Genomic DNA, 26813 nt, shown 5'->3' on the forward strand with positions numbered 1-26813 from the left:
CTCCAAAGTCAACACTGCACATTTTATTGGCTGAGGCATTGCTAGGCAATCACTGTGTAAGGGTGAATCTGAATGTATTGTACATTTGAGCAGAGTCTTTAATCTTTGTAGATGCCCAGCAGGGTTATTTTAGGAACTGAAAATTCACTCATCATAACTCAAAATCTGCACCACTTCATTAAAGCTGTTTGGATGCAACATTGAAGTATCAGATAGACTTTTGCAGCATCTCTAGCCCTCTGCTATCACCAACATTTTAATACCACTAACTACCATACGAGGGCGTTAAGAGAAGCAGAGTTTATTTCGTTTAACATTAAGCCTATCCCTGAATGCTGAAAGGTTACTTGACCTGACATCTGATAACAATCCAGGATGTGTTGCTGTCACACCTGCATTAATCAATATAGTCCTTGCTGCAGCTGTTATTCCTCCATCAATGTGGAGGAAAAACGGCTTCAGCAAGGCAGTTCTCTATTTCTTTCTTATATGTTGATATTTAAGGTTTGATTTCAGAGTGACAATAGGCTTTTAAAGATAACACATCAACACCTTTTATGATCATTATAGAGATAGACTCCCTAAAGTACAGTAGACTCCATACTGCAGCCACACTGTAACCATCAGGAGAAAATAGAAACCATTGCATCAGGCCTGGCTGCAGAGATATACTGACGATGAGAAAGGACCAGTCGAAGAACCCGAAAAAATGCAGCAGAGTTCGGTCCTGTCGGCGTGGTTCCGGCTGGATTCGTTTTGCAGGCTGTTTGGGAATACTTAAAACGGGCGCAGAGCCTACACAAGAATGTGCAGTTTTCAGAGGGGCGGAGACAAGCCTGCCTCACATCCATAGCGAGTAAAGCGGCGTACAGGCAGCCTCACTGTAGGCTGCTGTTGGGACTAGCATAAGTTAACAATAGGAAACAAAAAGGTTCTCTCTCGGTTCTTCTGGGCTATAATGGGTGGATGTTTTTCGGCCGCAGAGACGAGTCACACAGCCCGGTAGGCATTTTCCCCCCGGTTCTGCTGAACTATCCAGAATCGTCCATAGTGAAGTGACACTGGGTCTCGAACAAGTGACCCGTCTAACATAGTTAGAAGAGCGGCTATTTTGGAGACACGCAACATTGCACCCAGGTGGAACCAGTGCATGGTTACATTAAACGGACCTCAGCCCGATTTTCCTTCGTGTAATGTTAAAGAGAACCCTCCGCGGCTGTTTCCCCGTGGGGTGGCTATGAAAAGTGGACCGTCTGGTTTGTTTTCTCCATCCCCTTCCAGTCTTCATGGAACAAAGTGTGCTTTCTGAAGCATAACCTGCAGCCGTGAGGTGGATCCAGGCGGTTTGTCAGCGTGGGTTTACATGTGGTAACATTACCTGTCGAGAGTCCAGCTTCTCCCGACAATCATCATGAGGACCACCGAGGAGGCAGAGGGCTTTGACGGCGAGGCCTCCAACACTTCCATGATCTCCGGGGCCAGCAGTCCGTATCAACCCACCACTGAGCCCGTCCATTCAAGGAACGTTTTGGGGGGGATAAGGTGCGACATGGAGTACCTAAAGTCATACTTTGGGATTTTAAAGGTGGTTGAAGTGGTAAGTTTGAGCACGACCGTACATGACTGTAATGTTCAGAGATGTACAGCCTCATAGAAGTGAGTAACGCAAACTATGACGCACCATTAACGGCTATCATCAACTAAGTAGCCACTAACATATGGACAACATATCACATATCTTTATGGACAACACTGTCTTCTTTCATTTTTAACATTAATATCTTACTGATTACTTGAAGAAGTAAACCCAAAATGTTTTTTAATTCAAATGGATGTTGCTCTACAGGTAATGGTTTGTTTACCCTGCACCACATCCCTAATAGTGATCAGTCAGGTTTCATGCTGACAGTAGGCTATGCTTACCCCATGGCACGTGAAGGTATGTGGGTGAGATTACTAAGATTACAATTCTCAATTTAGTAATGTTTTGCTCACCTTGTCAAACATGTGCATGCGAATTTTCAGTAGACTCTTATTTTGAAGGATGCTCATTGTCTCTAACAAAATGGTACAGTATTTCAATGTTGTCCCCAACAGTGCCTTTTATAGTGATCTTATTTTCGGTCTCTTGTGACAAGCTAGTATTTCTTAAGGGACTTGATAACTTTTGGTTTGCATGTTTTGCAAGTAAGCACAACATGACCTTTACTATATGTGACTGTTTGCTGCTATGCCAATGCTGCTCTCAAAGTCCTTAAATGTGTTTAACAAATGTAGGCCAACTCAACAATGCACCCAGTGATACCTGTGTATTTGATTAGGTCCTGAATTGCTCTTAGAGAAACATATGATTACTATCACCAATTCTGTCAGGATGTAGTGGTCTCTGTAAAAACACATTTTCACTGTTATTTTAAATCAATATACCTAAACCAGATGTCAGAACTGGGACAGAGGCAGCAACAAAGCAAAATGAGGGCTCCCAAAGCTCTGACAATTCACCAGAGGAGGAAATATCTATCGAGCCAGAGCCGTTTCTCTTCTTCTGGTGCCAAAAAACTCAGACATAGGGCTACACACTCATGCGCATGATGTAGTGTGTCCACAACAGGAAAAACCATGGAGTCGAGGAAGCTAGCAATTACCTCCTAACAATGTTTGTGAATACCACAAGCAAATTAGAAGCCCAAACTGTTAAGATAAGCTGCAGAGTTCTGTTTCACTTTTCAAACTTTTGTTTTTAAAGTTTGAAAATATTTTGCAGTTTGTGGGTGTCTGAGTGTCCCACTGGTCTTACAGCAGAGCACAGTCTGCCTGTGCTGTTGCACACACACCTGTGATGTTTACCTCTGTGTACGTGGGAAGTAAGGATAGGAAGCCATCTGTTATCAGAGTGGGAGAAGTTTGGAGCAGGCAGTAACGAGAAGATTCTTATTCAGTCTTCATCTGTTTCACAGAACATGATAGAATATTGTCTTTGACTTTAAAAAAATATCTTATTTCTGTATTTCTTGGACATTCCCGTAGTTGCAGAAGCTAACTACAGATAAAGAAATTTAGCATTAAAAGTCATTCTTATTATTCATGTGTGCAATCATGCTGTTGCCGGCTTCATGGCTGTAATGTGTTGCACATTACGCACATGTACATGATAATTTATATCCGAATAGGAGGGATTCCTCTCATGCAACGCCATAGTGATATGGGTCCACAAGTAGGGCTGGTTTTCATTTAAACCTTTTGATACTTGCATTTCAGTACTGATGCAAAACATTTTTTAAAACCTTGGATATGAACTGTTCTTTTCAGCAAACCTTTTTTCATTCAACAAAAAAAGCATAGTTCTTAAATGTTAAGTGTCATCGAACCACAAGCGGCCATATACAAAATGTGCCTTAATAAAATACAATCTAAATCTATCACTCTTTTGAAGCCATCTTTCAGTACTTGACAGTATGTGACACCAAATAAGTATGTAGGTTTAATAACCAAATCCACAAATGAGCCTTGTTTTTACCATCAATGCCCACATGTGCTAAATATAGTAAATGGAATCTGCTCACAATTTGGCAAAGGCACTGATGTCTATCGAATATAGATGCTGCAAAATAGCACATTGTTGAACAGAAAAATAGAAAAAGGTAAATGCAAAACGCAAAATATAACCACTATAGTACAGCTTAGGTAAATACAAGTGTATAAGCTTTATCTTAGTTCTTATTACTAATCTTCTTTTTGTACTTTCTGTGTGCTTGAATGGTTTGTTTAGTGCTGATACTGACTTTCCAGTAAGAGCTAATCATAGCTCCTTCTCTGACAAGGACAGGACCGTTGAAAGTCATCCAAGTTTTTACATTCATTACCTTTAGAGGAGGTCTACAAGGCTTGTTGCCAAACGTTAATAGCTTCACTGGCTTGCATTTTTACTGTTCTGTCCTCTAATCGTTTAGCTCTGTGCCATCTGAGGCTGTGTGATGGCTGTTTAGAAGTAATTGATGACAATGCAAGGTTGACTGCATGTGATGTACTGTACAAGTACCTGACGCAGGATAGTTTCTGGAAACACTGCAAAGGAGGTTTTGTGCCTGTTATTCATATCACTGTGTTAACGGAAAGTTGCTCTTTGGCTGAAAGGGCAGTAGTCATGTGTTGTTAAAAGATCATCAATAAGTTATATGGAGCAACGGTTAGTATCAATGCAAAATGGACTGCTACAGTGCATTACATGCTGCATTGTGCCGCACGCTTCTTTAAAGATCCAAACATCTTTTTGCACACGTGCAGGAAGAAGGAGTTCTGCTGTATGAAACGCATGTTGAATGTAAAGCTTTTGTAATGATGTCAGTTTTGCCAATCATCACTCAAAATTTAGTGGGCCCTAAATGCCTCACACAACGCCTTTAGAAATGTCCATAATCCCTCATGACTTTGCCAAGAAAAAGTTTAATATATTGCATTACACCCAGGCCTAGTTTGCACTTAGCAAGACATTTGCACTGACCCATGTTTACTGAGAAATTCTCTATTTCCCTATGTGCAGACCAAGGTGCTCAGTGCGAATAGAGCAGTAGTTTCACTCCAGAGCACTAAAATGCATTTGCACATGCTTTTATAAAGCCAGAGAACTTGTCATCCGTGGTTGAATGGACATGCAGACTTGAATGCTGTTGACCCCGTGCTGATCAGAAATAACCCCCAGTAGGTTGTAACCTGAGCGATATGTGTCCATCAGGACAGAAGGTTTGGCTTTGTCTCTGCTGTGACTGAGTCAACAAAGACCAACTGATATTCAGCTCATGCCCCTCTACACTGACTGGAACTTGATCCCTTGTAGGGCCTGACAGTACACCAGTCAAACACTCTTCGTTTCCCAACAAGCCTTATGCCTTCATGATGAACATCAGTTCACTCATGATGGTATGTGGACCCACGTTCCCCTAATTTTAACAAATGGTCATTAAATATTATGCTAAGGTGGTTTTTGTGGATCTGTGAATGTTGTGTAATGAAGTTACCAGATGCTCCCAAATGTCAGCCCGCACTTCCTGCTCTGAGAGAGGCGCCATATGCTCCACTCTCTTCTGGTTGAAACATTACTTATTCTGAGCTTGTAGGGAGACATAAAGACAACAAGAACATTGTGCATGCATGTGGGGAGACATGCACACACACAACACACACTTACCTTATACTCTGGGGTGAAATATAACCTGCATTCAGGCTATGTTTCAATCACACACAAGACTGTGGGCTGCTGCTGAAGCATATTCAACATTGAGGGTCATTTTTCTTTGTTCATAAGGTTCCATAGCACTTTGAGTCGGGCATCTACTGTTGCACAGTCTTCGCAGCGAGGACTCTTTTCTCCTCCATTAAGTTTCTGCCCAGAACAGATGGTGTATAAGAAGGGGATCTTAGTTCAAGCGGCCTTTTAAAGACTACTAATAATGTGCATAATCCCAAAGATAAGGATTTGTGTGCATGTGGGTGAGAGAAGAGAGAGAGAGTTGATGTGAATGATCATGCACTTATGCACACGATGAACAGGTTGTGTCGGGGAGAAGGTTTACGTGAAATCATTACTTAAAAGATTATCCAGTATGCTTTGTGATCCCCGCCTCCTCCCCCATGGCTGCCTGACACCTGCTACACAGGGACTTGGGGAAAGCAGTAGGCTCTCTTCAAGAGACATGACATCACCCCTCGGCCCATGCAGCACTGCTCTCCAGTTTGGGTGTAACCTTTTTGGTCCGAGACGGACTGCTATACACACACTAATGAGGCTTCAGCAGCTGCACAAAATAAAGCTTATATCTTAATGGTGGCCGGCCCCATGGGTTTGCTTTCTCTTGTCGTTAGTGTATCACAGGTAACGTGACTGCTGGACATGCCGTGTACATGAGTTACTATCAGTGGGTTGTTTCTTGTGAGGGGGTGTCTCAGCCAGAGATTTGGATGATTGGACAAAGAGTCTGTCACAAACAGAAGAGTTTTTCCACAGACAGTTCACCAGTGCCAGTCAGCACACAACAACAATTTGCTTGTCAGAAACAGTCCACTCTGCTCATTAAGCTGGATAAATAGGGCTGGCTATTGAGCTGCTGAGAGCTCGGGGAGAGGAGGAGGAGGGGTCTTCTGCTAATGAGACTGTTTGGGTTTGTGCTCAAATGCATTTGTTCAGCAGTGTCGAGCAATGTGATGCAACTAGCTGTGGGGGATTCAGAAAATCTATATTGGGTTTCACAAACAATCCCAGTGTTTGGATTTTAAAAAGTCCTTAGCTTTGAAGCTCTTTACATGGACCGTTTTAAGTCTAATTAGCTCCTTAACACGCACGTTTTAAAGTTTTATGGTACCACCACTTCTGAGTCTCTTCTGCAAAAGAAAGGCACCAAATGTCTTATCTCCAGAAAAGACTTTGCTGTATAATTGGTGCAAAAAAAGTTGTTTCAAAGATGGCAGGTACACCCAAAACGGGCAAAATATAGATGCAGATCGTACCTGTAAGTCAGTCTTATACTTTTCAAAGATGATTTATGACCAGTCTGTATATACTAGACATATCATTTACAAATCATTGCCCTTCTTACATCTTTTAAATGAGGCCTATTTTGCACACACACATACACAGATACAAGCAGTGGGTGACAGCTCTTATTCATCTCCATATCAATGGCAGCTCAGAACACGGCTCTGCATGGAGAGGATCTAGGCCAGTGATTCGTGTGCCTGTGTGTTTATGCTTGTTTGACTGTAGCCATCTATTATTGTCAAGTCACTTGTTATGATGGCAAAACATTTGTATGGATTTAAAGATTATTTTGAGATGGGACTTATGTTGCAGCCATCAGAGGCTCAATGTGTGTATGCATTACAACACATACTGTTATGTTATGTATTAATAGGATTTATGTGACGAGGTGTTCTGTTGATACCTTTTATTTGAAAAAGTTGGTGCATGACAGTTTTAATCCATGGCCTTTGTGCTTTGTCCCTTCTGTGTCACCCGACCACTTTGCTTTTATTATTTTCCGCTGCTCTCCCTTGTTCCTGTGTCAGTTACTTGACACATAGCAGCCATGTGACCATCTCTCTAATGTTCTTTCTTCTCTCCCTGCCCACCAAAATTCTTGAGATATTCTGACCACATCCCTAAACTCATGCCTGCGCGATTCCCTTGACTTTGTTTCCCCGATAGGAAGCATATTTCAAAGACGTTTGAACCCTGATTTAACGATGATTTGTGGGTCTTAAGGCCTGCTTGTCGTGTAAGTGGTGCTCAACCAAGCTCCAGGTGGCCTGGAGTAATACTTTTGCATTATATAAACTTGCCCTCTCTGCAGCCGGGGGTTCTTATTCATCCAGACATAACATATAAAAACAACCCCAAATTCCTCTTTGAGAAAATAGCAAGTTTTATCATCAAACCACCCCCATGCAATCCACATGCTTCTCCGCTAATGAATATATAAACCTTATTAAAGAGACCAGATCAACCTGGAAAATTATCAAGTCATGGAAGCAATCTCGAGTAGTGATACATTGTACATTGTGTCTTCCTGATGGAGAAGAAGCAGCACTTCAGTCATTTAAGAAATTACACTGCTGTGCATTCTACTGACAAAGTGTTTTCTGCACTACTAGTGTTTTTAAATGAGTTGGTGAGCTCAATAGAAACTGTAACAAATACCTGCCGTCTTTAGAGAAAGCATATATAGATCTTCCTCAATCTTTCCCACTCAGACTGTGACTAGCATTGTGTTGTTTTTATGCGGCAGTTTCTAAATCAGCCATGACCCTTTGAGATTGACTTTGCATAACATTACACTAACAGAGACTCTTCTAGGTACCTTCACACCACACCCTTTTAACACCTGTGTGAAATGTCATCTGCTCATCTCATTTGGCCCTTTCAGTTTGCATGAACATTTGTAAATGCTATGTAACCAAACACCATTGTGATGCAGTATCTCAGTACAGTAGTACCTTACGTGTCTAGAGGAGCAATAAACACAGATAAGACACAAGGCATGCTTTAGTTGACAATGAAACTGCTCTTCCAGGCACAAGTACATTATGAGTCTGATACAAAGAGTAAAAAGCTTAGTAAATATGGCCCTAAGTGCTTATGCCATTTTTTTAAAAGCGGGGTTTTTTTTCTTACAGTTTAACTTCCAATCATCCTGCAACTCGAACCCATTATTATACAATAGTGTGTCAACATTTAATACAGAATTGCAAACCTGCCCCGCTCTGTTAACCAAGCAGATCTGGTCTGAACTGGTTTGTATTCGGCTGCTTCAGGTTGGTAATAAGTCGCAGTGGCATTCTCCTAGTTCTGTTACGTCTCTGCTGTTTGGGAGAGCTACGAGCCAATCGGTAATCTGTGTGTGGTTTTGTCAGATGGCAAGAGGAACACCTAAATAGCAGAATTCTTCCCATACTGTGGTTTGTTGACGGTTGTTGGCTGGAGGGAGGCATCTTCACAGGCTGCCAGTTGTGGGACTCTTAAGATGGGCTCAAGGCCTCTGGTCTATTCATAGGACAATCACTTCATCATCTGGAAAGCTTGGAATTCCAGCACTAACAGACTCATAAAGTTACAGAAATGACTTGACCTAAATGCTCCAGAGCACTATAACCAGTAAGCTTTTATTTTGTGATTTATTTTATTTTTTATTAGTCATTGAAGAAAATACGAAACTTTTTTTAATTGTTGACTCGCTCAAAGTTTAGGATGACTTTGAGATTTGTCCAGATTCCAGTTATACAAAGTGTGGTGTAGTTGTATAACGGTTTGACTAATATTATAGTTGTTTAGGGACTGAGACATTTAAAATACACAATAAACAGTATACTCAACAAGCTCTTTTACTTTTTTTCTTCACCTCAGGTCCTATCACTTATTGGATTCATCTGCATAGAGACTATCATGATGTGTTCTCCCTGTGGAGGGGTCTACTTCTTCGAGTTCGTCAGCTGCAGTGCCTTCGTGGTGACAGGAGTCCTCCTCATCATCTTCAGCCTCAATCTGCACACCAAGGTGCTCCAGGTCAACTGGAGCCTCACGGTAGGAACAGGAACTCAGGATATATTTCTCTCAGTTTAGAACAAAAGTTTCTTGACAAGGGATGGGCCAAACACAACCACTGGGGCTACTAAAGTGACACATGAAACCAGGTAGGAAGTTTGAGTTTGGATCATTAGACTTCTTGTGTGGAAGCATTTGGTCACAGCAACAAGACTTGACAAGTGTTTCCTGATCATATTTTTCTGACGGGCAGATTATCACCTTGTTTTACATGTAATTCCAGCAACATGCTTCATCTTTTAATAGCACATTTAAAAGGAGTGGTCCTGCAAATGGTTAATGTGTTTTTAAGGTCTTAAGCGTAACGTTTTTGCTGAATTTTCATTTAATCATTTTAAACCATTAGCAGCAAAAGAAATCATCCTCAGCAGTACTCTGGGTGTTGTGCTATTTATGCAAATATTAGCATGCTAATATGCTAAGCTACGATGGTGAACATAGTAATAACATTATACCTGGTGAACATTAACATGTAAGCATTGGCATTGTAAGCATGTCAACATGCTGTAGTAAGCATTTTGTTCAAAGCACCACTGATGAGTACACGATTAATTTCTTTGTTTTTGTGTCACGCACACACATTCCCCTCATGGGTTAACAAGACACCAACATTACAGTTGCAGTGGTCAAACATTTAATGTCATTCCAAAATCACAAGATATTTTATTGCTTCGTCTTGAACAAAATATTCTGCCTTCACTCCCGAGCTTTTCAGATGAACTCTGCTCCAAAAAATGTTCCCTTCCTAAAGTGCAGCTGCTAGCATGACCGTAGACTCTTAAGTCTTGATACTGATGTTTACATTCGCGTTTGCGTTTATTTTTCTTTTAATGCATTATTTGTCTTACATGTCATGGTAATATTAAACTATGAACTCAGTATTGTGTTTCAGACCAAATCTACAGCTTTCCATGGACTGCTTGAGCCTTATATTTATTATCTTACTGGTAGAACGAGCACAAGCTCAGTGTACGGAACTGGTTGGGAGGGTGCACAGTTTCAGTGTTACCAGCAGGATGTGCATTGTCAGCTGTAAGCAAATGAGCTGGTGGGTGTTCTCCAGCAGATACTGGTTGCCTTTCAGTATTTGCCTACATACACACGTCGGTGTGTTCCGAGCTGTAGCCAAGTATCCTTTTACAGAGGAGAGTGGAAAAAAACGATTTTTCCAGAGGCCACACAGCGTACATATCGTAGTAAAGCATTGGATGATAAGCCAGATGTCCAAATCCAACCATAGCTATCAGATTTCTTTATGGCATCCTTGGTACAGTATTCTACATCATACATAAAGAGAGAGGGAGTGCCTTTTTTGTTCTACTTTTGGCAGAAAGACACCAAATAAAAGCTTTTTACAGTCTCGGAGTGGCAGTCCATATAATCTAAAATCCTACTGTTTCTTTCTTTTTCTTAGACGTTTACTGGCGTTTCTCATGTCAGCTCTGCCTACTTACTTATTTGTTCCTCTCAGGTGACTAATAGTCTAGAAATATGTAATTAACATGTATTATTTGTGGACACAGGCATGTGGAGAAGTAAGTTTGGTTGTGGGTTGCCATTAGACTCACCGAGGAGGTTGTTCTTCAAAGAAGTAGGACTGGTGGGCGACAGTTTGACTCGTTGTTATTGCTGGAAACATGCTGTTAGGCACAACGATATTTAGTCTTTCATATTTTGTAAAAGAAAAATAATATGTATTTGACGGACAACAAATTCTGTGTTTACAGCACAGAAAAACCTTCTGCTGTTCAGCTTTGGTTTGTATTCTGTGGCAGAGAAAGACGTTCAATGTCTGTGCCGGAGTTCACAATCACATGATGAGCAGTTCCACTCCACAGTTGTAGGCTGTACCCCACGCTGTTTATGTCTATCAGGTTCAAAGCTGCTCCACATTAGGCCCCTGGGAATTTCACCATGAGTAAGCATTTCAGAGTGTTAACCAACTGTTAACCCTTCTGCTGCCTTCACCCTGTTTCCAAACAACAAACCGTTGACATAGTTTAGTTTCGTCTATTTGCACAATATCGAATATACAACAAAAATACAACAGGAAAAAACAACGGTAATTACAGTGCAGGAGAGGAAGGAAGGCTTATTCTGAGTCCTCCTCTACTTGAACAAATAAAAGAAAGACATTATTACTTATCACAAACAACAAACAAACAAATATGTCTCCTTTAAAGAAACGCTGAATATACAAAACACATGGTATAAACAGTATTAGAAATAAAACAGAAAAACAAACGCTGCCGTTCCTCCTCTGTGGTCTGAGCTGTTTTATAATGCGGTTGAAAGTCTCAGAAGGAGGGTTTTGATGGTAAAATGATGTGCTATGTGATCCCATCTCCTTCAATTCACCCTCTATGATGACTTTGGCAGCTCTGAGGGGGAAACACAGGTTCTGACCTACTCTCCCGCCCCTTCAACACGGAAATGAATGCAGTCCTGGGATCTTGTTGTAAAGCCACTTTGTGACTTTTATTTAATAAGTTGAACTTCAGGATTCAGTTCGCGTGAATGAGCTTGCTTTGCAAAACCGACTAGAGAGAAAGATAAAGGCACACCGCTCGGTGCATTGTTGTGCATTGTTTTCCTAATTCTCACAGCCAAATAACTCTCGGCCATGCTCAGGGGTTCTGGGACAGAAATGGGGCGACCCTGAGGACACACACAGGGAAGAACATTCACAGCCTGAAAGGGAGGGGGAGGGATCAAGGGGGATACAAGTGTTGTTATTCAATGGTTTGAATACTCTGCCAGTGGGCCCAATATATTCTGGTTGTTTTGTTCTGGGGAGAGGCAGAATCTTATCACAGTTGATGCATGAATGAATTTGGTATGAATGAAGGACCTGTCACACACACTAGGAGCGTAACACTGTAGGTATCTGTTTGTCACAAAAATATCTGCATTGGCTGAAGTTGTTAGATGGTGTCATGGTTGCTTCATTTTCTGGGTTATGTACCATATGTAATTTTTATACAGATTTGTTTAGCTATCAATAAAATATACAAACAAAACACCATTTTAACCATATACTTAAAAACAGGATTTGTTATAGCCTATACATTTTGGCAAATCTGCATCATAGAAAGTCATTGTCGTTTGTCACCTGGATTACTTGTTGTATTGATGTAATACTCTGTTACATATGAGGCTGAACCAAGATCAGAAGTTATAATGGGTGCCTTATTTTTTCTGTGATTTCTTAAAGCCCCTGTCACACATATCCGTATGGCAGAAACGTATGCTGGCGTATATGAACATTTGTCAGAGTCCAAATACGTCCAACTTTTCATCGGATCGGAAAAGTGAACATATACAGATACGCATGTTTAACCTATTGATAGCGCATCACTTACTTATACAAAATGTATCAGACGAATGCCCAACGAATGCATAACGCATACAAAAATATGGCGTATACAAAATATCGGCAACACGCTGGTATAAGGTATAAGTAGTATTCGTTAAGAGCAGGCGGTGTTACGCTGGGGTGCGTTGTTGAACGCTGATGTTTTGAGCATGTTCAAAATTACCGGACGTACCCGACGTGTGCTTCATAAGATATGCAGACGTTACGTGACGTTAGACATGTGTGAATACTTATCTACGTAAATATAGTACGTGAATACGTTAGAGGTACGTTAGATATAGGCTACGTCGGCTGACAGTGAATCCTACAGCCAACTTATTGATAACGAGTGGATACCCTATTCCTACCCTATGTTAACATTATCCCTGACGACGGAGTAACTTATTAAACGTGTTTCTACAATACAGCTAGCATTCAGCTAGCGTTTTGGGAGCTTATTGGGGTTTGAATATAGTATATAGGGTCCCTGTGAGTAGCTCATCCTCACTTCTTCACAGCACGTCTTGATGAACACATCAACCCAGCATCAGAGAGCATGTTCTCCAGCATTCCTGATGCGTTTCAACATTCAACAATGACCTTGTGAACTTCAAGTTCCAGTGTGTTGTCTATATGTACAGTATGTATGCATGTGTACGTTAATCCTTCCTTTTTACTGTGTGTTATTCTGCCGGTCATGATCTACATCTCTGCTGAATCCACACACACCTCTGAGATTTGTGGTTATTATTAGCCCTAGTCATTAATCTATCATCAGTTCAGGCCAGAGACCACTTTGCTCATGTTGTATTTACTTTACCTACAAACAGAATCCAATAAAAGCTTTCTTGGTTTTGACAGCTGAAGTTTGCCACCCAGGCAGACAAAAGACATGAAATACTTCCCTACTATCTTTATTTGTCTTTCAAAAAGAGTCAGTCAGGCGTAGATGTGAAAGCCGGAGAGACGATTTATTTTAGCATGAAGCTTTCTGGCCCTGCGGGACTTGATGCGACTGTCAAGAGAATAGATTTCATAATTAGTGTTCGGCTGCATCCTCTAGGGTTTCCATGGTTCCAATCCAATGAGTATTTCTGGCTTCTATCTTGAGAGCAGAACAGAAACATAAAACCACATACAGTAACATGGAAGAATATATAACATTTTTAACAAGCATCCCCTTTTTATGCACAAACCCAATATACAAGTGGAAAATACAATTGTCACTGATGTTTTATCCTTGTCTCTTCTGTTAGGGAACTATTTAATGTTTACTGTCAAGACTACATTAGTGATACAGATCTATATTTACATTTTGTTTTACTGTTGCGTTGTGCATGCACTCTTGTTATAAAATAAGCAACTATTGTCACCGTTTTTAAAAATGGTTTACACAGATAAAGTCATGGGGCTTAGATAGCACAGTTGTTTAACTGAAGATATTATCTCACTCTTTTCCTTGTCAGTAGAGTGGACAGTTTCTCCGCCTGTCACGCAGAGGCAAACCGGGGTTTGATTCCCAATGGGGAGAAACATTTCTCTCATAGAAATTTGTTTTTGGAAAAACTTCAAACTCATTTCAATTTATATATATTTGAAAGCATACTAGTTTGGTTCAATGCTCTGAATGTCAGCAGATATAGAGATGATCGTTAAACAACGATAGGAGCCAATAATAAGCTAGAGAGCCAGTATGTGCTTGTGTTATTTAAGGTCTTACAGAGTGGTTAAAACATGGAATTTGGGAAATGAGTGAAGCGGAGAGGGTCAACTGCAGAGACTGAACCGACTGGATCTTGAGAGAAAATAGGATCTGCACAAGAGAACGGGACACTGGAAAATGAATCTGCAGTATTTCCTGTTTAACCAGTTGGGAGAGATAGAAGGGAGTGTCTTAGTGTTGTGAGCAATACTTGTAGTGTGTGTGTGTGTGTGTGTGTGTGTGTGTGTGTGTGTGGGGTTAAGGTTCGGTTAGGTTAGGGTACAGCACTAGCTGTACATTGACTGTTTCAATTAGCATGAGGTGTTATGATTCCTTATTTCTGCGTTACTCATTAAACTGCACCATGACCTGCACAGTTTTTCTGCCCTGCTGAGTTGTCTGCTTCGTCTGTTGTGTGTACGTGTGTGTCTGTTTTAGTGTCTGTGGCATGGCCATTGTATGAGAGTTTTGTGTAGTATGAGACACCACGTCTGCCATAATCGCAATCATGCATTTAATCACGAGGGCCGAGCCCCAGTCATGCTGAACACTTCATTATTAACCCTTCCCTAACTGCCTGTATTGCTGAAAAACAGGAGAGTGAACACATCAAAGGGAAGTATCTCTTTCATTCTCCTCCTCGTGTGTTAAAAGGTGGGGGATGGAGTGAGTTATGTGTTGTGTGTGTAATATGAGGTGCTAGGTGGCTTTTAAGTGCTGTTGGTTTCATTGCCCTCCTGCAGTTTTAAACTAGTGTAGCAGCAGTATGCAGTCTGGCTGATTAGAAGAGTGTGAGCAAACGCTTTGTTTGTTCAACATGGCACAACATCATCCAGGATGTCCTCGTTGTCGGCCTTGTTCCTCAAACTAATGCGGCTTTGAATTGGGTCAAAACGGCCTTAAAGGTTTTTGATGAAAAGAGATTAACTTATATGTAGTGTCAGTATCAGCATTGATTGAGCCTCATTGTACTCGTGTGCATAATTCATTTTATATTACTTTTAAAATGTCATCAATACTTTAATACTTTGATGTGCTTCGGGTAAGACACCTCTCCTGCTGTGAGGAAAATGTCTCTTTGAAAATTATTCAAATGTAAAAGGCAGGAGGCAGCTGTTATAGCATTGCCACTTTGAGTGCTTTAGGTGCATTACATTAAAGTGTAATGTTCAGCCTGCTGAATGACTAGATATTTTGTGCATATTGGCCTATAATTTGAGTTTATGAATTTAAATATGATATATACTTCACTGGGTATTATTTTTTGATAGATAGTGATTACTGATACTGATTTAAATCATAATTCTACCAACTTTAGACTGTATGTTGTTATATCTTGTTCAATCTTTGTAGAAGCTACTCTCATGAATGACTTAAAAAAACAGTACTGATGCAGATCTGGAGTCTAATGTTATCGTGTATATTTTTGGGGTCTTCCTTTTAGGACCTGGTTAACACGGCTGCCAGCACCTTCTTCTTCTTCTTGTCGTCTCTCGTGTTGGCCTGCATCAACCACAACACTGGAGCTGAAATAGCAGCAGTGGTGAGTAGTGAGAAACATTCACTTTTGCCAAAATATACAGATACATGGCAGACATTCTTACATTCCTCCTCTGATAAGTCAACACGTTTCCTATCGAGGCAGAAATATTCTGGTGCATTTGAATAGTGTCAGCCTAGAGCTCAGCAAAGGTCTTATTTAGGTACCTTACTTATTATCTCATATGTGTGGGTGTGCAGAGGAGACTGAGGAACTGCTTGTTTTGTTCTGACCAAATCATTGAATTATCTGACTGCTGCTGCTGCTGCTGCTGCTGCTGCTGCCTGGTAGCGATCTGATCTGAGTCACATGCTATCCTATTAGTGTGCAGAAATAAACCCGAATATTTTTTAAACGTTAGACCATTTGTGTGTGTGTGTGTACTTGTAGCAAGCATAAGGTAATTTATCTGTATGCGTTTATTCATGCACTATAAAATGTAAGCTTTTAAGCTTAAATCTGCACAGATCGAGTGTTTCTGATGGAAACCTAAATCAAGTTTGCATTGATTTACTAGAACACATTTAGGATCCTGTGTGTAGTCTTTTGCTTCCCATTTATACTCATTTAAATGACTTCCTGTTCCAGATCTTTGGCTTCCTGGTGACAGGTGTGTACGGAGTGAACACCTTCCTGGCAGTACGGAGGTGGCGTCGTGGCAATGGGTGTCAGGGGGCGGCTCCGACCAGCGAGTACATGCGAGCGCGCACGGCTTCTCGTGGAGAAATGGAGGCCAGACCGGAGCTTGCATGAGTGCTGGCAGAAAATCAGACGGACTAAAGGAAAGCCACACTACCGGAAGCTGGCTGAGATGGACTCTGCCTTCAGAACAGTATTTCATTCAAGTCTCCAGTGGACGGGCCATTTCAAGCTCACCACATGCTTTTGACTTCTCATCACAGCACCTCAGCTGTGCTTTCTGCCCGCGCAGCCCAATCTTCATTTCATAGCAACAGATGAGCTCTGTGGCTTTGTTCATCACTCATCCTGGCTTCAGTGACACATAAAGACTTTAAAGTGTAGCGCTCCAGTCAGAATTGAAGGTATTCTTTGTAAAAACTTCTTTTCAAGTCAGCATGAAGGATGACTTCCACGAAGAGCCAAAACAAAAAAAGGCTGACTTCACTCCAACGTGCACTAACTCCTGTTCTGGCATAGGTGTTGACTTTTTTTTTTTTTTTTTTGTGTGTGTTTCACTGTGAATGAAGTTAAAGAAGGTCAGCTTTTTGTACAGTTTGCTTGTTTCACGCTGCTGTCTGTGAAGTCTGTGGTAATAAATGTGACCGTGGATCTGGGAAAGCCCTGGACCAGCAACATACCTGCAGCACAACAGAAGCACCGTGACTTTACTGTTCTTTCTTAGATACTGACATCAGCCTTTGGTTTGAGCAAGGCTGACATTAGATATTTTAATCTAAAGAATACACACTGCTGACAAACATGCTGTCAGCATGTGTATCCTCCTTCGTCTTCACTAACTTTACCAATGCCTTTAACATGGGACCTTTAGCCGATATGAAGATCTCTCCTGCCAGCAGTTGTACAGTAACAGAACAGGGTCATTCTCAACTCCAATGAAGATGGCAGTGGAAAAAGTTTGAATTCTCTGCAACACAAATGCATACAGTGGGTTTGACACAATTATGAAACCAAAATCAAAATCCGTCATTCCATGTATTTTATCCCACGTTGTGTGTTAACTATCAAAAGATATTCACTACCATTTCTAAAATGTTAATGTCAAGGTCTGTGTTAGGTCAACACTGTGAGCCAGAAGTAGGTCGTATCAGGTGATGATAAGGTAATTGGTATCTTGTTACTTTTGCACATATTCCGAGGCTTCAGGTAACACAAATGCTGATGCTACATCAGTGAGATTAACTTTGAAATGAGCAGGTGACCTGGTCAACATCAATGCCCTTAGCCTATAGACTGTATCTCAGGTATTGACACACTCCTTCCATCTTTGAGTCTAAAGAAAACATTTGAAATTCAATCACAGGGTGCCTCGAACTGAACGCTGTATTTCTTAATCCCTTCCTAATTATTAAACATGATAGGACTATCCTAGAGAATAACTGATACTTTAAGTAAACAAAAAAGAAAGAAGGAAGAGTCAAGTGAAGGTGGAGATTGTGGGATAGAAATATGGTACTTTTAGCATTATTGTCACAGCTTTCACTCTGTGTTTGGTCGAATTAAAATGTCTGCATATGTATATACAGTATATTATCACACTTCATATAATGAAAATCTCTATAATTCCACATTGTAGCTGTTATGGAGCTCAAACATACTGAGCGCAAAGCAGATTTGTCATCGCTTTAATGTGTTTCTGTTCGGCCAGTGTGTTGGACAAACAGGAGGCTGAATCTTGAAAAATCAAATCGTATTTGCTTTTTAAGATGAAGGAAGAAATGTCAACCTAATTCTGGGTGTCTTAATGCATTGACTTTACAGTACAGTTACACATGTGTGTTTCCTTTGTTATTTGAGACCTCTTTGTGTATATAAGGCTTGGGTGAGTTTGTGCAGGGTCTAAATCGACTCTATGGCTCCATCTCCTGGTCGACATCTAAAACGTAGTCCTTGTGTTTTCAGAGGACTGTACGGACAGATGACTGCAGCAGTGTGTGTAAGAGTGGGAGCATACATATGTTTGATTGGGGGTTTAAATAAAAACTGTATGACTTCTTAAACGGCCTCAAAGGTTTCCACACTAAACAGAAAGCTTGACTTATCAGGCTTTTCCAATTGTTTGAGTAACTTATATCATGTACAACTGCTATTTCTTCTAGTTTGGTGACTAAAGTACTTTTACATACAGACAATCATATCAGTTATTCTGTCTTTTACTTTACATTGATGGATTTGTTTCTGAGTGATGTAAAAGATATTCTTTCCAACACAATCATGATAGTACATTACGCTATTTGATGATATAAACTGCCCGTCATATCTGTCAAAAACTATTAAGTTGCAGCTCTCTATATAGAACTTTTTGCTATAGTATGTTATGAACTATTTTTATTTATGGGGAAGAAAAGAAATGCTTTCTATTAGTTTCCAGATCGTTCTTCAAACTGAACGATCAGTCTGACCGTTAGGATAAAATGTGAGGTGAGGGGCTCTTTGTGTTTCCTTTTAATCCTGTGCGCTTTGATTACAGCAAGGTCTGTCCTTTACAGCATGGAGCCGTACTTAGTTGTATTTTTGTATTTGAAACATTCACAAAAGGCTTCATGTCAGTTTATAGTGACAATTTAAATAAAGTGATTTGGACATTATTGAAAATAGCTCACTTTTTTATTCATTTTTTTTGCACAAAAGGGCATAACAGTAAAAAAACAACAATTATATATATTTCACCAACAATAGTTCAGCAAGAGGCCTCATTTATAAAACGATGCTGTTTTCATTTTGATCACAAGATCATGTTTAACTTGTGTATGCACAGCAAAGGGGTATGGTGGAGCTTTGTAGCAGTCCAGTGAAAACCATACATCTCCAGATTTGGTGATGTTGAATTTTGCAGATAAACTGAAGGATTAACTGTTCCTTTGTGGCTGACATCACTCCTTTTTCTTATGATAAATAAACAATTTGAAACCCCATCAGATTGTTTGAAAAATATATTATCACAAAGTTCGCAGGACAGCGAAGATATATGCCAGTTCTGTTCTCACTGTGTGCTCTTATAGCGCTCAGCGGGCACATATCTTAATTTTAGTCTCAATTCATTAACAACTACGTTTGCAGATTTCTGTCTTGGCACCATTTAGACAAAATCTTAATAAATGAAGCCACATAAGTAACACACTATTAATACTCTACCACACACAACGGTGAATAATTAATTGCAACTATTAATACGCCAATTGCTTTTAACATTGCTCTCCACATGGAAATCGAAGGCGTCTGATTCATCCATCACAGTGCTGTTGTAACACTCGTGTAGTGCAGTGTATATTACATAAACAGTCAATGTGGCGTTCTAGTGCATTTAATCCTTCAGTAGTGGCAGTGGAAGAACTGAAGAATCAAACATACATGCAAGAAAAGTAAATGCATAAACAACATAAGCAAATATGTTTTTCAACACAAAAAAGATTCACATATCGAGCTTTTAACAAAGTAATAATGCATTAAGGGGCTTCAACGCACTGTTATTCACACACACACACACACACACACACACACACACACACACACACACACACACACACACACACACACACACACAGGTTTTAAAAAGCACTTACAGCAGACAAACTGAAACGTTAGAGCAGAGAGTATCTTACACTTTAGGTTATTTGAACAGATTTGAAAATGAATCATAATTTCTGTTGCTTAGATTCATGACGACTCTCAAACATAAAATATTTGAGACAAACAATGTAACGACCCAGAGACATGCGGTACAGCATGCCACAGGAACTCTGTTGACCCAAAAGTCAAATTTTAAAGGAAGATAAGTAAACAATATCCTCAATTTATTTAAAAAAAGGCACTCTTGTAGAGTTTAGACAATTGGACAGAGGTTGTAACCAGCCAACCTGCAATCTGTTCTTCTATATACTGTACATATGTTTTTTGTTTTTTACAGTAATACTGTAAATGTATAAATGATGATGAAGCCCCACTTACAAACTTCATTATTAGTACTCCTAAACATGTATCACTAACTACAACATTTAGTGTTGTAGTTGAGTACATCTGTAAAGAGGGTCACAGTACATGACTGAAAGTAAATATTAGTCAATATTTCAGATTTAGACATTTACTCCCACTTGCAGATTGTACAAACCGCATCTACGAACTCAGTATCACGAGAGCAAACAAATTCACAGCTTTATGATTATTTAAGTGTCAGGTTGGCATTTCTATTTTTACCAAATCATCTAAGACACTGGATATGAGTTTGGGCATACAAAAGTATAGTATCTAGTATTTTTTGTAAAAAAGTTGTTAAAAACAAACAAACAGTCTTCACACATCCAATTAGACTTCCTGAATGTCTTGACATGATTGATGTGTAAAATAAATGTCTACCCTTGGATACTCAACAGAAGACTTTAAAGGGGGGAAAGAAGAAGGTCTGGTTCCCCCTCTGTTTACATGTTTGGCTGTATAAGACTTTTATGGAGAAAGCCCCCCAACTAAGAATAAATGCATGTATTTAACAAACAATCAATATGACCTTGATGGGATTGCTACTGTACACAGTAAAACTGTAACTGTATGGTTTAATGAAACACATGCAGATCTTTGCAGATGACAGCTCAGCAGTGGCCATTTCTCCTACGAAGGTTTATTTTGTATGATCAAACATGTCAACTGGGGAAGATCTCATGGTGGTGGTGGTCAGTCCGAGTCCGAGTCTGAAAACTCATCTAGAAAACAAAAGTGAAAGAAACACCTTTGGTAACATAATGAGTTTGGACCAGTTAGATAAATAATAGAATAAATCCAATAATATGGTTTAATTAAAGACATGTCTTGATTCAATTATTAAATGGATTAAATGATCTGAGATTCAGTCATGATATCACAGAAAATTATGGATTCTATTTTCATTAAACTACACAACAAGCCCAAACTTTGACACATACAACTTTGTTTTTTAAAGAGTTGGTTTACCCACTTCACAAAACATATTCACTTCCTCTAGCGGTATCAAACAGTGCATATAGTTTGGGTCTTAAAATATCCTTCTCTGAAACTTGTGTCTAATTTGTGGCATAACAAGTTAAAAATTAAAAACAAACCTGCCTAGATACAGAAGAAAACATTCATCTTAACATTAATGTGAAAGAGGCCAAACACAGCATGCATAAAAAGCAGTTTGTCTATGCTGTAACGTGTAACCTGTGCACTTCTGTGTGCCATTAAACATAGACCAAAGGAAGTGGAATTTTTTTAATTTCAAAAATATTTTGCAAAACAAACTGGGCCATGTAGTTGTAACTCATATCATACATGCCTATATTTAGTAACATATAGCCATATCTTTTAAAAACATTTATAGTATTTTATTTAATATACATGTTCTTAGATTGTCTTTTATCAGATTTGCATTTGGGGTATTACCTTGCTGTCTTGATGGCTCCTCATTGGACTCCCCTCCTCCTTGCTTTAGGAAAGTGGCCAGCTCATTGAAAATGAGGTAAAAATCTAAAGCAAAAACGATTGTGGCAACAAACCCAAATATCTATAAAAGAGAAAGGCATTTGATATCAATACAGTGAAACATAAGTGAGATTATTGAACAAAAACTAAGTGTGTTGCATGTACTTAGCAACAAATAAATAATGGTGGTGCCAAAAGTTGACTTTACCCCGGCGGCCTTAGAGGAACCGTCCACATATTTGGATACTGCTATTATGGAAATGATGAAGAAGATAATGGAGGCAGTCACACATCTCAAGAAATCCTTTGAGAGAGAAGAAAGAAACACCATGATTCATTGGAAAAACCTAACCGTAGCCTATTATTATTTTCTTCTCTAAGCACTGGAAGACGGTTTTTGTCATACAACAGCATCCACAGCAATATTTTAGAATGTCTCTCACCATAAGAGGCCAGAGGAAGCCTTTGAACCTCTCATTGAATTTGGTTGAGTAAGCGAACAACAAGAAGAGAGCAGCCAGGAACTCCAGCAGGGGAACTGTCACAAAGGTTGCTGCTGTGGAGGCCGCGAAACAAACAAACGACACGAAGGACAGCACCTAAAAAGACAATTACAAATGGAGAAATATAAGTGTAACATGTACAGTATGTTTAGTGTTGGGATGCTCACCATATGAAGATTGAGCTATTGGACTCAATTTCACATGATCCTTTGTGTGTAGACCCTCCTTCACTTCCTGCAACCTGATGTCACCTTTTCGTACGCAGGTGTGAAAACTCAGCTGATAAAACCAGAACACAGTCATTTGTGCATTTTCTTGTGTGCAAGACGCCGCCACAAACAAAGACAGCACGCTGCTTCCCTTCATCTCAAAGGAGTCGCCAGCTAAGCTAACAGCTGAGAGCTAAGTAGCCTTTGCATTCATGAACTGAACCTCCACTGGGCTTTGTTTAAATGATTTTGCAAACATTAACTTAACACGGCTAAGTAAGTATAGAACTAATGTACTGTTGTAAATGTTTGTACATGTGTTGATTTGGTTTTTATTCACTGAACTGTATTGTGAAATCTGTTGTGTGGAGCTAATGGGTAACTTTAGGTTGTTTCGCTAGGTGCTGTGTTAGTATTGTACACACAGACACAGATGTAATGTATACATGCTGGTTTGTTTAATGTTGTACAAGAGTGAGTATTGTCAACCTCTACTATCAAAGAATTCCGAAATCCTTCAACCTTTACTAGCTATGGTCATTTTGTTTATTATTTCAATTATACATCAGATTTCCTAATTCATTGTCTAGTATATTTTATGAGACTACATTACCTGGCAATCGTTTTACTTTGTTTCAAAGTTAGTACCTCTAGAGGTCATTTGGTGTAAATGAAGTCATACTAATTAATATCATTTATAAATATTTTGATAATTATTCATTCCTTCTGGTAGCCATGTTAATGTCTTTTTGAGCTAATGCACCTACTTCATTGTAGTGCCAGTTATTATCAACCCCTATTTATAATATTTATTTAGACTGAAGCCTCAAACAAAGATTTCAAATCTGTGTTTCCTTTTGTGATCGAAGACAACTAAGACACATTGAAGAAGGCACATATCAGTTTTTCCTGTCTTGAGTTTATGCAAATATTTATCTACATATTTCTAAGTGAGCTGCTTGAGGCCAAAGGCACATTTACATTTTAAACCCAACCGATAAATACAATGAATCTTCTTTGATCTTCTCCCTTTTGCACATTTTACACTGCCCTGAAGCTGTACATTTGTGTGAATTACAGCTGCAGGCCCACTTCCTGTAAGGAGATACAGTTGTTAAAAGACAATGTTTATTCACACAGGCCTGTATAATGATGCACTGGATCCCTGTCGTTCTCTCTCACTCACAAACACGTTTGTGCAAGAACCCACAAACACAAAGCTGTTAATGAAAGAGGATGTTAAAACTTGCTCTGTGTTTGCAACAAGTAGTTACAAAGTAAGTAAATGTGCCTGCCCTGTGTTTGACGCTCTCTATTAGGAGAGCTGGACAGATCATATCGGTACAAATTAAAGCAAGTCCAGACACTGTAATCTCAGACAGGCCCGGCCATCTTGTCTTTGTCTCAGTCAGTCATCCTACACTAGCCTGAGGTTAGGAACTCCCCCTGACTAAACCCATTTTGCTGCAGCTGCTGTTACTTAAAAATACTGCTAGTGAGCAGCATCCTGTCCGGGATGTATAAGATTTCTCTGTAATAAGACATATAACAGCTACAGGTTAACTATAGAAGCTTTTTTTCTGAGTTCATGAAGACAGATCCTCAGGCACGTGTGCTTGTGGAGAATAAAGTCTGGGAAGTTGAGAGCACAGGATGAGCTGGTACAGTGTCTACATTTTACTTGACGTTGCATAATCTGCCAAAAATCAAATCAGTCGGCAAATTATTTTTCATTTTGATTAATGTGAAAATGCTCTAGGGCTGCAACGAACAATTATTTTTTATTACCAATCATTTTTTTTGTTGTTGTTTTATTTTTATAATTGTTTGATAAGCCTAATCGTTTTGCAAACTCTGTAGTAAAGACAAATTGCATTTTGAAGTGAGGTCAGATGGGAGAGAGCATGCTTTCAAAGCTTTGCCCTTAAAAGGTGTTGATGAGTCTACAGAGCAGGTAGTGAAGGTAGTGAAACTTGCTGTGCATATGGGCTTTTAAACTCACAAAAACACTATAAATCTTGAGGCAACACAAATATTACACACTGAGCTAAGACTTCTGACAATCCAATCAGTCTATACCACCTAGAGAGGAGGCACACTTTGCACACATTTACCACACCATGCACCCTTTATTAAGTGCTTGTTTGCATTTTGAAAATATTTCAAACGCTATAAAACAATCTGCTTTTTTTCCAGCACATTTACACCCTGTGATTTTTAAGTTCCTTTTCGGGCCTGTTGTTGGCTGAGACTGAATCCTAATGAGAAATACAGTGCTCTGACACACTGTGTATTATAATGCATGCTCAGCAGGATCTGTGTCTGACTAATACTCCCAAAAATGGAAAAGCTACGGGCTCCGTTCACTTTACTCACAGTTGAGTTTAATGACTGTGGGCTCATATAACTGCCTGGACGATTTATACTGTATCAAAAAGACAATACAACTGTGATTCCTTATTCCATGAAGAATAGCTTCCCAGCTACAGCAAGGAGGTTACACACTCACACAGTGCACATGGCACAGTAAAGTAAATACCAGGAATATAATTATATGAATAGTAATAATACCATGGTTAAACCACTCAAAGCTAAAACCAACTTAATCCCAATTTACTACCGTTCCACACCTTTCAACAAACAATTCAACTTTAGTTTCAAAATGCATCTGTTGGCATTGTAAAGGGCTATTTCACAGAAAAATAAAACACTCACTAATTACATCTAGTATCTATGCAGGAAGACATTTGCCCAGGATATTTGTCTCTGACATTTGGGCAACACCATTAGACAACATAGATGTGTCAACCATCAGAAATGTTACCACACTGTTATACTGTGGTAGCTATTCTCTTAACATCTTTGATTGTATTACATCATTGTGGGAAATATTACAAATCTGGGACCATGACAATGTTATTATTTTACTTTTGCATCAATGTGATGAATCCCATTCATTTGTCAGATGTTTAATTTGCTGTATTAGCCAAAATGTAAAGGCATTCTGGTTATCAGTTTGTACTTTATCACATACTATCAGTACATAGAGAATTTACCCATTATGTGGATCTTCCAGTGGTTATATGGTGTTTTAGTTTAGTTATGCAGAAGCATTTTAGCCTCAGGGTGAAGATTACAGTGACATTGTTGAGTAGCAGTAAAGAGATAGTATTGTGTGTGTGAGATAGTGCAAGGGGCTGCTGAGCTTTGCATTCACACACAGTGAGGACTGTGCTCCAGGCTACATGTTATGGCAACAGAGTGAAGGATGTGACTGTGAGGAAGATGACTGCATGCTCTCTCACATGACACAACTGTGTTTCATTGGTGTATACAGCAGTATACTGCAAGAAGACCCTTCCTGTAAGTAAGTAATGCATGATGCTGGTCATCCACCCACGCTCACCCCTAACACTATCTCACACAAGTACAGTCAGTTCCTGCTTTGTTGAAATCCACTAGAACATTTACAGTACATAACATTTGATAATGTACAAACACTGAGAGACTGAAATAATCTTAGACCGTTATGTAGCCTAATCACTAACAGCACAGAAGGCTCTTTACAATGCACAAACTGGTTAAGGTGGTCTTCCCACAGTGAGTCCATAATCCAGAATAAATCTAAACTTCAGAAGTTTACCTCATAGTTGCTATAAACCCGAACTGTTCTTCCCTTAGCTAATGGAAACCTTGTGACGGAAACTGACTGACCCATATTCAAAATGACAGTTAAAACATATGTTAAAGTTATTTCCAAATGTGCATTAAAGCAACACATTGCCACGGCTGCCATAAATCTTGGAAAAGAGCAAATGAAAGTATCCAAATCGCAGCGCGCTTTGACTTTTGTGCGCATTTGGCGAAACAATGGCACAGTAAGAATGTAATTTGTTTCAGCTCACTCCGGTCATTTCTTACCACTTCAGCAATAAGCAGCATTCCTTTCCTTGAGCAGGCGAACTCTTTGCTCGGAAGAAGAGACAGTAGGACATTCTGGCGCGGCAGACTCGAGTTGGGAGCCTCGATGTCCCCCATGGTTGAAAAATAAGGAGATCAACGTTCTTCAACCGTCAGATAGCTCAAACTGCTACGTAACGTAACGGATTCAAGGCAAAAAACTAAAAGATATGTGGAGGCGTGAGGCTTCTCGGAGGTGGAAACGGAAACAATGACAGCGCGGAAACGCAGCGCAAGCTCCCAAAAAGCGCAACATCTGCTTTCCTCAGATGTGAAATGCGATGCCCCCCAGCTGCATACATACACCACAATCCTGAGCTACTC

At 39.7% G+C, this 26813-nt stretch overlaps 2 protein-coding genes across 2 annotated transcripts; one reads left to right on the plus strand and one right to left on the minus strand.

Moving 5' to 3' along the window:
• The first annotated feature begins 327 nt into the window (after nucleotides 1–327).
• On the plus strand, nucleotides 328–18975 carry cmtm4 (CKLF-like MARVEL transmembrane domain containing 4). The gene is made up of 4 exons (XM_029460767.1): nucleotides 328–1597; nucleotides 8894–9070; nucleotides 15593–15691; nucleotides 16277–18975. Exons 1-4 carry the CDS (start codon nucleotides 1412–1414, stop codon nucleotides 16439–16441), a joined length of 627 nt encoding a protein of 208 aa, XP_029316627.1. The 5' UTR covers nucleotides 328–1411; the 3' UTR covers nucleotides 16442–18975.
• On the minus strand, nucleotides 18976–26655 carry LOC115027435 (CKLF-like MARVEL transmembrane domain containing 3). Its single transcript, XM_029460777.1, has 5 exons — nucleotides 26451–26655; nucleotides 22261–22416; nucleotides 22026–22121; nucleotides 21779–21899; nucleotides 18976–21081 (listed from the first exon to the last, which is right to left on the minus strand). Exons 1-5 carry the CDS (start codon nucleotides 26565–26567, stop codon nucleotides 21053–21055), a joined length of 519 nt encoding a protein of 172 aa, XP_029316637.1. The 5' UTR covers nucleotides 26568–26655; the 3' UTR covers nucleotides 18976–21052.
• Nucleotides 26656–26813: the final 158 nt, after the last annotated feature.

This window comes from Cottoperca gobio, chromosome 3, assembly GCF_900634415.1.
Source record: "Cottoperca gobio chromosome 3, fCotGob3.1, whole genome shotgun sequence".
NCBI classification, from domain to species: Eukaryota; Metazoa; Chordata; class Actinopteri; order Perciformes; family Bovichtidae; genus Cottoperca; species Cottoperca gobio.